We start from the raw sequence: 15,000 nt of genomic DNA on the forward strand, positions 1-15,000 counted from the left end.
GGAATGCCGATGGCAGAGAGGTAACCGAATCAGCTGAAATAGCAAAATTACTAAGCGAACACTTTGCAAGACTATATCATCCAGGCTGTGATATTGCAGTAATGAGAAACAGGAATTGAAGTGAATAAAATGGAGGTGAATAGTATATTATAGAACCTTAATGTAAACGCATTTGTGGGAATGGATGGTATACTAGCTCGAGTCTTAAATGAAGCGGTAAAGGAATTGTCAGTTGTTCCCTTGACCATATTGTTTAATTTAAGCCTCAGCTCTGGGTTAGTCCCCAGGGGGTGGAAAGAGGGATAAATAGCTCTATTGCATAAAGTAGCTTCCAAGACTGCTGCTGCATATTACTCACCGATCAGCATATCAGGAATTGTTGTCAAGGTTTTGGAGATATTAGTGAAGAGCAAAATACTGGAATGGATAGATGAAAATGGGATACTGTATGGAGGACAGCATGGTTTTGTGAATGGTAGATCATGCCTCAGTTACTTGCATATTTTTATAATACAGTGACTGCTGAACTGGATAAGGGTAATGGATGTATAATGATACTGCTGGACTTTGTTAAGGCCTTTGACAGGATACCACATGGAATTCTAATTAGTACTGCAGCACATGGAAAGATGGATATAGGGTTGATGAGATGGATAGGAGGGTGGTTGATGGAGAGATATCAGAGAGTAGTTTACTCAGGAGTGGAATCCAAAAGAAGGCCTGTTTCTAGTGGTGTGACAGAGGGTTGTGTTCTTGGACCACTGCTATTTAATTTGTTCATTAATGATATAGGAAATGATCTGAGAGGAACTGTTCATTTATTTGCTGATGATGCCAAGTTGGGTAGAGCAATAGTGAATGCTCATGATGAAAAAATTTTGCAGGGTGATTTGGATAGATTGGCAGTCTGGGCTAAAGAGAATGTATGTCAGTTTAATATAGCAAAGTGTAAGGTTATGTATTTTGGGGTGAAAATTAGTAGCAGAGTATCACGTTGGTGGATCTGTACTTCAGGAGTTTCAAGAAGCCAAAGATTTGGATGCGTTGGTGGATAGGGAGTTGAAGTTTACGGGGGGGGTACATAGCAAATGTGGCTAAAACAACTCATCAGATCACTTGGCTACTGAAGAATACTTTGACGAGCAGAATTAAGCAAGTTATTGTTCCTCTTTATTGAACCTTGATAAGACTCCATCTTGACTACACTGCCCAGATCTGGCCTCCTATGTTTCTTCTTGATAGGGAAGAGGTAGAGAGGATCCAGAGGCGAGTGACCAAGATGACAGCTGATCTATGGAATGAACCTTAAGAAAACAGGTTGTAATTTTGTGGGTTACAGAAATTGGTTGATATGCGGAAAAAAGTGATATGATTGAGACATTCAAATTACTGAAGGTTTTTACAAGATTAATTCAGAGGAAATTTTTCGGAACAGTTCTGGTGATGGGAGAACTAGGGTCATCCATGGAAACTGAGCAAAAGTGTATTTAGCAATGGTGTTAGAATTAGTTTTTTTTTTTACTTGGAGAGTGGTGAATGAGTGGAATAAGCTGCCAGAGTTTGTTGTGGGTGCCATGACTGTGAATGAATTCAAAGCAAAGTCTGATACATACTGTGCGAATGCGGAATAGTTGTTCTTGATATGATGTTTAGGGCCTCCCTCGATGAGTCTAAGCACTCCTTGGAGTTGCCCGTAATAATAATAATAATGGTAATAATTATTATTATTATTATTATTATTATTATCTCTCTGAAACCTTCAGTGGAAGTTTGTTGTTGTTGCTAATTTCGTTTCATGAAACGAAAAGCACTAAGCTCTCTCAGTATGATTCGCTAAGATGGAATGAAAAAAAAAAGTTCTAGTCTGTGATTTTTATGTTACATTATTTTTTCTGTCTGTTTCTCGGAAATTTTATGACCACAAAGTACACCACCTAGCCAAAATTTACTTCACCTTAGCACACACACAAAAAAAACATGATAATACTATTATGCTTATTATTGTTAAAGGAAAAGAATGTTTATCGTTGAGGCTTGAAAGTTTCTACCTTTCGGCTAGATATTTGGTCTTGTGCTACATAAAATTCAATGAATTCTGCAATTAGCAGAGGAGTTTTTCTTCATTTTTTTTTTTAAATTATGGTTTCAGAGTGCCTGAAATCTGTTTTGAAGTTTAATTTATCGTCCTAAATCTAGCAGAAATCATGAGGACTAAACTCTCAGTACTCCATTATCTTATGTTTTGAGATTGCATTTTTAATAAGTGAAATGTCACTCAATACATGAATCATAATTATAAAAGAAGTAAGGAATGGAATGCACTTTACCTAACTTGGTGGTGAGGGCATTAACGCCCAAGAGCTTTAAGGAAAGATATGCAAGTCATACGAAAATATAGAAGAGATTCTCATACAATGAGTCACGGTGCTCCAGGAAGATCTAAAAAAACAAAATCCGCTACTGCCTTTTATTCCCTATAGGAAGGAAGCCAGTCCATTTTAGCCTTACCTAATTTTTTGGAAAATAATTTACGTACAATGTGAATATTTTTTTTTTTTTAAAAAAGTTAGATATATCTTAATGCACGATTATTAAGTAACGCTTATTTTATACTGTACGTTTATTAAGCAACACTGATAGTTTATGACGCTGAAAAGTATGAAAATATTTAAATTTATAATATGAAAATGTTTGAATTTATAATAATAAATTAAAACAAGTATTTTCATTTACGGGACCTTAACTTCACAAGCTTGTGCATGATATGCTCATGCATTCAATAAGTCCGATCAATTAATAATATGGTGAGAGAGGAATTACGCCAGCAATAATTTGTGATCTCGGATAACAATCGCATAATGTCGGTGTGTTTTCATAAAAATGTTGCATTGTTATTAATTTAAAAACAACTGAAATATCTTTTTTTAATCTTTTTATTTCTTTATTTTATTTTATTATTCTTTGTTATTATTACACGTTTACACGAAAATGTTTGTCCTATTGTAAAATTCAACTAAAGCATCGAGATTATTCTTAATCGAGTATTTGGAAAGAGGGTATACGAGGTGTCCTTTTTTTGGTGAAACGTGTATGCCTTGTGTTTAGGTGGTGATTCTAGTTTGGTATTTATAGTGGTTTGGTATAATATAGTAAAATGGTGAGTTATTATGAGATTTTTCATAAATTTTACTAGTATGGTATATAAGCAATCGAGCATACTTTAATATTAACTGAAAACTTTTAAGCCACGTGTTTGCTTAGGCTTAATGAGTAGATCAGCTCTGTTGATCGCTTTTCATGTGACAATTTTATATCTCAGATTATTATTATTACAGTGTCTCCATGAGTCAGAAGACTCATTTCGGGGGACCACACTTCATTGACACACCAACCATTATTCACACAATACCTATTATACATCTTAAATTCATTCACAGATGAAGCATCCACAACCACCCTTGGCAATTCATTTCACACATTCACCCACTATTATAAAATATATTTCTAAATGATACCAATTTGTGTTTAGTTAAATGCGTTTATGACATTTTAATGGTAAACTTCCCATCATTAGACATAATTATTATATAAAATACCTTATATGCGTGTAGAAAGGTATTTTGTATGTTATACACATAAGCCACTGTATTTGGTTGTGTTAATGATGCAAATTTTAAATGTTTGGCCATGAAAAACATCCATTGAAAATAGCGATATGTGTAAACGGGTATGACCTACAAGCACCCAGTGACATTCACAAAGGATTTGCTAGAATGTGTTGTTTATTTCATAAGCATTTCTTAGTTTGAAGGAATACCTTCATTTATTAAATAATCTGAATTAAATGAGTTTTGACTCGATGGAGACACGCTTTATAATAATAATGATTTACAATAATAAATAATATGCAAAAGAGCCCATATCTGTGATATCTTAGTTAACCTTAAGCTTCAGGATGATTCAAAGTTTATGCATGTGAGGTGGTTTGGATTTGTAAATCCTGTTGATAATTGGAGGACTTTTTTAATGAGTTTATTGCTTCAAGATAAGAAGAATGTCATGTTTACTATATTGGTTTATTTTGAATTCTACCAATGAAAATCTGTTAGCCTGTAGTACCATGGGTGGGCTAAGGTTACATATTCAGAAATGCTGCTTTAGAAGCATGTACATTTTTTTTAGTCCAGTTCAAGCATCCAATAAGCAGGGTGGTAGTCTCACATCAGGTGATGAAATTCACGTACCACAAAAATGTGCATAAACATCTACACAATATATATTGTCACGGTATGTCTAGAGTGACTGGTCTTCAGAAAATTGAAAACTTCAGAAAAGCATACAACAGGACCACCTATGGAAGACTGTTATGGCATATTACTGAAGAGCCATGTGACCATAGGGCATCCGATGATGTCCAGTGAACTTATAGATATGAGGGATGGTATATTGCCCTTGTGGGATTTGAATGTTACCACTTGACCAACTGTGTTGACTAAAAATAAATCCAAATTCTGGTTTCCCATGTGTCAGGTGCATGGTGCATGTATTAACATGGAATTTTTGGTTACAAAGGAGGCATATATAAAACTGCAACGCCAGTGATTATGACACACATGGGGGGGGGAATATCTTGGCATAAGAAACTGCAAGGTAAGGATGTTATCAGCATAAGGGAAATGGTCAAGGCATGTTTAAGGGAAGTTTTAGGAGAATCAGTTGAGTAGGAATTAATGGAGTAGAATTAAGTATGAGCTGCATAGTGAGAATATAAGCGGAAATGCATCAGCAAGCCCATGAACAGTATGAAGAATAGGTAGGGAAGTGAAATGAAATCAAATTATGAGAAGTTGACTGAGCACACTAGAGGAAATCCCAGAGAGTTCCTTTGCTATGTGGTGAGTAAAAAAAAAAAAAAAGAATGGTTATGGAAGTATATATATTTAATAAATGCAGATGCAATGGTGGTGACAACCAGAAAATGTAGTTCAATTACTGAGCGACTGCAGGAGAATGTCATCAAGACAGCTAATCCAGTGATTGATGTCATAGAGATCAGTGTGGGAAATGCAGTAGACAAACTGAAGATATTTGGGATATTTTGAATGTTGACCTTCCCATTAAGTTTGTGATTAGATGGAATTAACTACCACTTTGACTGTATGTCGCAAGAGTTAAGGATAAATCCAAAACATTTAGCAGGTTATAGTTATAGACTTGTTAGTGTCTCAGTAGGCATTTAAAGTTTTGAAAAAGTTAGTAAAGGCTACAATTCAGGAATATGATATACTACAGGGGACAGTATCTCTGTGAAGTGGCGTGGGACTGGCCTTAGCAATTTATTCTGTGTATATTATAGAACTCATAAGAGTTGGATGAAGGAAATTGCCATAATGCGATATTTCTCGTATGTTTTTAATATTTTCAGGTCTCTTACATTTTTCACTTCATAAAATTAAATAGTTAATTTGCATTTCTTTTATTTAGAGTCCATAATGAAAGCAGAGTTTATATAAATTGGCTATAAAAATAATTCAATAGGAAAAACAAAGAAGTTAATGAACACAACAGAAAATGGTCAATACTTACATTTGAGCAAGACTAACTTTTCATGATCTTTCATGTCAATAACGTGATCTGGTCTCTTGCTCTGCTTTGCAAGATAATTGTTTTTTAAATCTCACTATTAAAAATCTTTATTGTGTATATTCAAGTATATAATTACACAAAGCTAACTCATGTTGTGAATTTTTTTATGTTGCTTCCACTCATGAAAGGTTATTTGCAAACCTAATTTTGTTTGGTGGGCTAAGGATTTTTTTTTTTTTTTTTTTTTTAATTTTTACATTATCCACCCTGCTCTAGAGACAGTGAGTTTTGAAAAACCACTTCCATCCTTTAACCTCCCAAACGGCTGTAGGACGTCTATAGACGTCCAGCTAAATCTGGATACGTTTCAGACCACCTGTTGAAATAACATGGATAAGAAGTGCAATCAATTTGGTGTTATGTCGTTTAGAAGGTGTGATAATCCTTCATGATGAAGAGAACACTTAATCAGATTATCTCATGTTCATAGCTGTGTCTCAGTTTCAGTTGCCTTGTTCTATACTGGGTAACTGGATCGTAGTTATATTGGATAGACTAAAATATAGAAATGATTTTTATTTTTGTTTTCTCTTTTTATTGTACAACATAATTTTAATGTCTTGAGAAAATAAAGATCCTTGCATAGTTTTTTCACTTAAATATTGCCTTACCTTGGAGGACCAATTTCATTTTTATCTTTTTTGCACTAATTTTACTTGACAAAACATTTACTTTGTTCTTGAAGAAATTAATTCAGGATAATTATTTGAAATATTATTTAAAAAAAACCCAGTTGCTGACTTTCCAGATTATGTTATTTTTATTTTTGTTCAAAATCATATTTCGAAGAATACTTAACAGATTTCCTGAAGAACGCGCTTGGCGACTTTGCTTTATAGAGAATAACATGAAATTCTTTAATCGTATCACTAAATTTTTTTTTCTTTACATCATAATCTACTGTTCTTTACACTTTCAACTTCTTGGTTTCCCTGTATAATCGGTGATTACAAAATGAAATGTACAGTTATGGTTTAAATTGATATGTGTATATTTTCTGCTAGTTTAGATAATATGCTCTAATTTTAAAGTAAGCGATACTTTTGCTTATATTCTGTCATTCAAAATATGCACATACATCACATGTGAAATTTAATTTCCATATTTTTACAATAGAATTGAACTTTATTTCGCCTTTGATAGTTTAACCCCCCCACCTCCTGCTGCATCACTATCACCACCCGAAAACTGTTATAAAAGGTGTTTTTATTTAATTCATTATTTTTCTCTAGCAATTGTTCCACATAACTTTAATTTTTCAATACAGAAACTAGGTGGTGATTACTAAATTAGCAAATTATAAATCAGAAGAAATATATATTATTTCCTGATTATATAAATCAGGGCAATATTGACCATTCTAATCCACCACTACTTAGTAAAAAAAAAGCAGCGACCCTTTGTAGTTGGCTACTGAAGCTTAGTTGTCTCAATCAGGAAAATGATTGAGTAGACTAAGGCCGTGTTTTGTTTTTTGATTGGAATTATGACAGAAGCAACTATGAGGCAAGGATATTGTGTGCTTATTTTCCAGTGCTTTGCCTGTTTGTCAAAAAACGTGACTTCCTTGCAGGGAAAAAACATCATCTCAGTATGCGACTGTATAACTTTCAACTGAAAAAATCTGATGAAGGTTCTCATAGTATTACATCAATTTCAAATCCAGGTTTCTAACCAAAGAAATTTGTTGCAATCTCCAGACATCTGCTTTTGAGGCATATACTATGGACAACATATCTAATACCTGGGAAACACGTGTTTGCTGGCTGATTTGTTTGTTTTTGAATGGGAAAGAACCTTAATTTATAAAACAGAATGGAATTTGGATAATTTTTCTATGTTTCAGAAATCTAACAATGACAGTTTTCACAGAGCAAAGTTTTTCTGGAAAGTCTCAAAAACAAGAAATAACTTTCGGAATATAGAACAAAGAAAATAGCATTATTATTAATAGTAGTATAGTTCGCCCACCGTTTGTAGGTCCCTGCTTCGTGTCTTTCCAAGAATAGTCGATTCATGCTGAAGGGGAGAAAGAAATGAAGGACGTCTGAATTGGTCGCCAACACGCGAAATCACGTGCTTTATAGGTAAAATTTTCCAACTGTTATACAAGCGACATAGTTAACTACAATAATCATAAAAGAGAAGTTAATTTTCCGAACTCATCCCACTATACGGACTGATTACCCTATTATCGGAATGGATTCTCCTTTTTCTGAGATGCGCAGAAGTGTCGAAGGATCTCTAATCGGTGGGCGAACTTATAGTAGTAGTAATATTTTACAAAATGTAGGTTAAAGGGATTTGAATGTATGTATCAATTTATATTAGAAAACGTATTGTGTTATCAAAATGTAAACTCAATTCTATAAGAATGATAATAAGAATAATTATGCAACAATAATATAATATAATATATTATTCTCATTCACTCAGGAAGAACGAATAAAATGAGATTAATTACTGTTATTACCAAATTTTTATTTCTAATAGGAAAGAAAGAAAGAAAAACAGTTACTATTAGAACATGCAATTTTCCGAATAACTATAGAGTAATTGTCAACAGAATATGCTCATGTTATCTCATAATATTCAAATTCTGTTTGCCATGATATATCAATTTTTATCAATCGGGAAAACATGCTACAATTGAAACGTAAATTATTTCACCAAAAAATAAAATAAAATAAAATATGTAAATAATAACGTGAACGTTTTCACCTTGCCGACACAGAGCATTGATGTGCTGTGTGTTGGCAAGGTGAAAATGTTCAAATTTTTTGTGGGAGATTTTTATATATATAATTTTATAATAATATATAATAATATAATATAATATATATATTTTGTAATAAAAATTTCCGCTAAAGGAAGTTTGACAGAATCAACAATATTATTGTCATATCTTTTGTGTAGGAGAAAAGCAGTAAAATGTCACTCTTAAGATTATATAAGATATTATAATGGCAAAAATAGTAAGAAAAAAATCATTTGTACTTTCTTTTCAAAACACAAAGAAAGGACATTGTAAATTCACCCAATGAAAAAGAAAATACTACATATTTTTCTTCTGTTATCTGATTTTTTTTCCTTGTAGTAAAGAGAAGAAATCACTGCATATAACATGGGAGAATGCAAGAGGGCAAAAATCTGTAAATTGATTACATTATAACTAATAGAGAAATCATGTCAGAAAAAATTATTTATGTAAGAGTTCTAACATCAGCAGATGTAACGACATTTTCTTCTAGTTTAGATACGTGGCATTGTTCAAGTAGTTAAACCTTTGCTACTATTTTACACTAAAATGAATGGTCACGTTTCCCAAGTGATTTACGTTTTGTAACAGTAGTCTTGCAAACAATTTATAAAATAAATTCTCTGAAATATCTGCTGAATGAATAGGTCTATAACACTCCCCTCCAAAAAAAAAAAAGGAAGATTATGCAACAAATATGCTTATTTTCTTTTAAAATAACTCAAATCCTCTTTTTCAAGATAATTGTATTAAATAATTTATAATTTTTGATAATAAAAGTGAAACTGATCATTATAAATTAAGAAATTACTTTGGCACAAATAATGTATCAGCATGTAAAAGAAATGTCACTATGTCTGCTAATCAACAAGACATTCTTGATGTATTCTGCACTGCAACTTTAGGCACTTTAGTGTGACTAATGGAGAAGTGTTACATCTTTTCTTTCTCAGTAGCATTGAGAGTAATCTAAGCTTTAAGATTTTCCTCTAGCTTAGAGGATTATTATCAAGTATTTCTAAGACAGATTATTTCAGAAATAGACCAGCCAGTACTAGTAATATTTAGATTTTTTAAGAAAAAGAAACAAAAATAATACTACTGAACTTTCTTTTGTGTGGTATGCATATAAACAGTTTTACATGGTGAATATATAGAATAGTGTTTCTAAAATTTCAAATAATTTCAGCAGACAGTGGAACAGCTGATTTTAGATTGCAAAGAAACAGTACAGAATGAGAAGCTTCACGGTACAACAATATTATTGCCTTATTTCTTTTGTCACAACAGTAAAATGAAGTAATAGATTTTGAATACTGTTTGGAAACGCTTTCAAACCTGTAGAAATTTAGAGTAGTTATGTAATTGTGTTCCATGAGAGGATGGGGGGGAAGCATTAGAAAATCTTCAAAATGAACATAAATTTTGAATCATTCTGTAATATATCTTTCATACCATGTTTTCAACATATCTACGGTGGTTACGTACTGGATATTATCGTGATGTGCATCCTACAAAAAAAAAAAAAAAAAAAAAAAAAAGTCAAAGGCGAGAGTCCCTACTAAAATATCATTGGATATAAATTTTTAATACTAAAAAGACTCATAATCAGAAACTGAATCATGCAATTTAACATCATTTGTTATTCATAAAAACAAAACAAAAAAAAAATTCAGTTTCTAAAACTGAAATGTGATAATCCATATAATGTTATTTGGCTACAAAAGAAGGCAAAAGGGCATCATATTTATTTCAATAAATGTTATTTAAAAATATAAATATTTGACATATTTTCAATGCAAACAAACATTTGAAAATCTGTGAAAAAAATGCTTCTGTAATGTCAGTAAAGTGAAGTGAAGAAACATAAAGTTGTCTTGTTCCGTTGCACTGGTTTGAAGAATAAAATACAGCAAATTTACTATTACTAAATAGATTCATTGCACATGTGAAATTCGTTTCAATTTTTGGGAAAAGACAATAAATCAATTGTGAGGCAAAAAAGGTCAAATATCTTAGGACAGTAAAGAAGGAAATTCCAAATAACACAGTACTCTTAAAGACAGGTGACACTAAGGTCACTAACCAACAGTTAATCCACTAATGGCTCTAAAATAGCTGTAAAGGGATTAACGGCAGAGGGAGGTAATGGCATGATAAAAGGTAGAATGCCGATGGAGTTTTGATCCATGAGAAAAGCTCGGGTGGTCTGGCTATTTCATCCACCTTGGGGATGAAATAGCCAATCGGGGGATTAATAAGTGGTGCGGTGCTTCACACTAGGCAATAAAATTCTTCTCACCTCCCTAAAGATAATCAAACATCCATGGCCACTATGGGATTTGAACCCACAGCCTGTTGATTGGATAGCATCACTTGGCCAACCATGACCGGCTTTGTCTGAGAAAGATCCTTCAGCTCTTCACGTCGGCAATGGGAATCGAACCTAGGACACTTTTCCCCCTACTCATATGGTTGCGAAGTTCATAGTCACTATGCTAACCACATGGACTTGCTTAATGATATCTCCAATTTTTATAAGTTTTAGGTTATAACAGAGGGTGATGATTCAATAGTGCTATCAGTTGTCAGATAGGAATTCACTTCACATTTTGGAAACAGCAGTACAAGGTATCTTTGAGAGTATCTCCATACAAACTAACATTTAGCAAGAACAAACAGTCTATGAAGGAATTAATTATCATCATCATGCTTTTCAAGGATTTAATCCTAGAATGACCTGTTCTGGTCTTAGATGTCATTGCTGAATCTCTTTAGAGGACATTCCTGGCTTTCTTTTTCCTAATGGTTTGTAATTTAAAACTTGTTTTGGAAATCTTTTTGAATTAACTAACTTATTAAATTATATAAGATACCGTCTCTCTTAGTTGAAAATAAAACTTCCTTTATTACATTCGTTGGAGGCTGGTTATGATTGGATAACTTGATAGCAAATGAGCTGATGTTTAAAAATGGGTGGCAGCACTGGGGAGGATTGCAAATTATTCAAAGAAAATTAAGCGATGCATTTAGAACAAGGCTGAAAATTCACCTGTTCCTTGACTTAATTGTTAATAAAATAATTTTATTAACAATTAATAAAAATATTTTATTCCAGACACACCTCATTGGGGAGGTGCGTCTGATCCAGAGTAATTTAATAATAATGTGATGTATCTTTTCTCTACTTATGGGAAATGTGACTTCTGCATTACTTCTACCCTGATATCCCTTTTGGGTCTGGCTCCCATCGACAAGACCTCAATAAAATTCAAAACCAGTCTGAGTAGTGGCCCTTCCCCAATAATGCATAACATTATACATACCTTAAAGGATGTGTGCTTTGTATTATGGGATACTAAGGCAATTGATGTGAAGATATCCCTCCTGCTTTCACGTATATTAGGCCTGGTGGCCTGTTATGTTCGTATTAGGCATAAACTATTACGATTTGAAACCGTGACCACTTCGGGGATAAGGTGGTTAACCCTATGCCTCCTGGTGTGTCCTATGTCTGTAGATGTGTGTGTTCACAGGGCCGGTTTGCCTGTTCTGGGGGAGTGAAAAAACCACATACCTCTGTATGAGACTGGCTAACTCGCTTTCGTCGAAAGAGACCAGATAAAGGTTTCTCATGTCACTGATGGGAATCCAACCTAGGTCTTTCCAACTAAAGAGTCTATGCTGACTGAGTTATGGAGGCTTGTAAAGATACTTCATATGCAAAGTTTGCTTACACTTGAATTAAGGATTAAACCAAGAATATTTCTTGGCATCTTTAATTTTAAGACAGTCCAATCTATCTTATACCCCAGAAACCTCAAGTACCTCAGAAAGCACCTTTCTCAAGTACAAGTTTCTTCACACACTACCATGGTATGTGTCCAGAAGTAGAATGCTGTGGTACTTGTGTGTGCTTATAACATGTCATAATATCAAAATTTCTTAAATTAACTTTAAATGTAACATAGTATATATATTGTGAAAATAGCCATTTTATTTTTAAAATAAAAATGTGCGAAGTTTTCTATATATTAAAATATTAAATCACAGTATATATGTATCAATAAATGCCAATTTATTTTAGTATAATGCACCATTTTTGATGATTTGACATTTGATTCTTGTTAATGATATCACTGTTTTATTTAGACAAGCTTTAAAGATACAAAACCTCTAGATGATGTGCAAAATGTGCCCATTCATCGCATCCGAATAACTCTTACCAGTCGTAATGTTCGCAGTCTTGAAAAAGGTGAGTTAAAGATTTGCAACAATATTATCATAAATGAAAAGTGTATGTTTGTGAACTCTAAGAATGTAAGAAGTGGTGGTTTTTCATTAGATCATCAGTTCCCAACTGGTGTTATGTGTACACCCAGGGGTATGCGTTATTGACGTGTTATTAGTTCAGTTATTGACTGAACAAGTGTTCAGTCAATAACTGAAGTGTTCTCTGCCAGGTTGGCAGCAAAACGACCCAGAGGAAGACCAAGATATAGGTGGATTGATGCAGTACAAAGTGCCTTAGATGATAGAAATATAAGATCTGATAATGTTGGAGTTTTGACAAGTAACAGACTGATTTGGAGGAAAATTGTAAATAGGAAGTTAGTAATGGTGTAATTTTTTTTCATGTAGTACTATCATATCTGTACACCCCTTGAGGGTACATGGCAGGAATTTGATGATGATGGTTTAAAAGGGGTACACAAGTGGAAAAAGATTGGGAACCACTGCTTTAGATGTATATTTGTTAAAAGTTACTCTTAATAATTACTTCATGTGAAATAAGCTCAACTTTTCATAGATTATCTTTATTTTTATGTATTTTTGGGACTTAAATTTTGAATGATCTGTGATAGACTTAAAATTGTTTAATTGGAAGCTTATATATATAACAAAACTGTTCCCTATTAATTTCTCAAATTTTGCAGACCTAATTAAAAAAAAACCTTATACAATAACTTTTTGGATCACAGAATTCAGTCCTTTATGCATTAGAATCATCTGCATTAATTTTTTGTTTACATAATTGTTGTATTTGTTAACCACTATTATTAGCTATCAGCTAACGTCTTTTTATTCCCGTATACGGGGAGTAGGCGAGGCCATTTAGCCCTATCTAACTTTTGGAGACTGAGTGGGCAGTTCAATCTCCACTGGTACCAATCAGAGATAGATGGCCCAAGGCTATCACTAATTAAGCGGTACTCAGTGAAGAGAGACGGCTCAAATGTGCCGCCATCTCGTGGTCCCTAACACAATATATTTAATGTCTGAAATAATGTGGGTTCTACGGTCGATTTTCTTGAGTTTACAGGACGAAAAACCCGAGTTTCCGGGAAAAAGACCACTATTATTAGTCTTTTTATATATATACATATATTATTACCCAAAGACCTCATGGAGTCAGACTCATCTGGGAGGTCCTTTTATCACACACACAGCTCATCATACTGTATCTTAAACACACTCAAATTCCTTGCAAACACCACACTCTCAGGCAAGGCATTCCAATCACTTACAACTCTGCACGAAAAAAACTTGCTTCTCACTCCCCTACTCACACCCTCTTTATACAGTTTCCAGGGATGACTGCTGTTCTCCCACTAGAACTTCTCCAGCATTGATTCTATAACAACCCCTTACTAACTTGTAGATCTCTATCATATCTCCCCTCTTCCTCCTATCCACCAGACTCTGCAAATTACATCTTCTCAATCTTTCCTCATACTCGACATTCCAGAGGTTAGAAACTACGTTAGTCAGTTGCCTTTGGACCCTTTCCAACATCTCTTCATCCTTCTGAAAACCAGGTGACCAAATCTGGGCACAATAGTCCATGTGTGGCCTAATCAAAGCCTTATACAATGGAACCAGAATCTCCCTACGTCTACAAGTCAGTGTCCTCTGCATCATTCCCAGAAGCCTTTGTGTTGTCTTCACAATTTTGGCTATGTGTCCCCTAAATTTCAGATCCTTATTCACCATCACCCCCAGATCTCTTATTTCCTCTACCTCCAACAATATATCCTCACCAAGCATAAATTCTGCATCCCATCTTTGTTTTCCAAATTTTAAAACCTTACATTTTGCAAGATTGAACTCGCATCCCCATTTCCGTGCCCAATCACTCAATTTATTCAAGTCTTCTTGTAAGGCCACAACATCTTCTCTACTCTTCATGGTTCGTCCCAACTTTGCATCACCCGCAAACAACTGAATATCTCCATCCAAATCTTCACCAATATCATTAATATACAAATTAAACAGCAATGGTCCTAAAACAGACCCCTGAGGCACTCCACTGGTGACTTTCCTTTTCCTGGATATCGCTCCCCCATACACAACTTGTTGATACCTATCAGATAGTCAGTCTCCAATCCAATGCAGTAATCTAATATCCAACCCCATCTGCTCTAGTTTGACTGTCAACTTATCATGAGGTAATCTATCAAAAGCCTTTGCAAAATCCAAGTATATTACTGTGTATCCTTCTCTGTCTAAGGAAGCAGTCACTTTATTGTAATACGTAAGTAGATTACTAAAACATGACCTCCCTTTATCAAATCCATGCTGTCCATCAAAAATAA

At 33.8% G+C, this 15,000-nt stretch overlaps 1 protein-coding gene across 1 annotated transcript in view; it reads left to right on the plus strand.

Moving 5' to 3' along the window:
• Window positions 1-3,001: 3,001 nt before the first annotated feature.
• RpS20 (ribosomal protein S20) overlaps window positions 3,002-15,000 on the plus strand; it is a 35,644-nt gene continuing 23,645 nt past the window's right edge. Inside the window, exons 1-2 of the mRNA XM_090401215.1 lie at window positions 3,002-3,157; window positions 12,557-12,659. Coding sequence (XP_090257341.1) covers window positions 3,155-3,157; window positions 12,557-12,659 — 106 coding nt within the window. The 5' untranslated portion in view covers window positions 3,002-3,154. The remainder of the gene's footprint in view (window positions 3,158-12,556; window positions 12,660-15,000) is intronic.

Source organism: Typopeltis vanoorti, chromosome 12, assembly GCF_054136105.1.
Source record: "Typopeltis vanoorti isolate ZY-2024b chromosome 12, IOZ_Tvanoo_1.0, whole genome shotgun sequence".
NCBI classification, from domain to species: domain Eukaryota; kingdom Metazoa; phylum Arthropoda; class Arachnida; order Uropygi; family Thelyphonidae; genus Typopeltis; species Typopeltis vanoorti.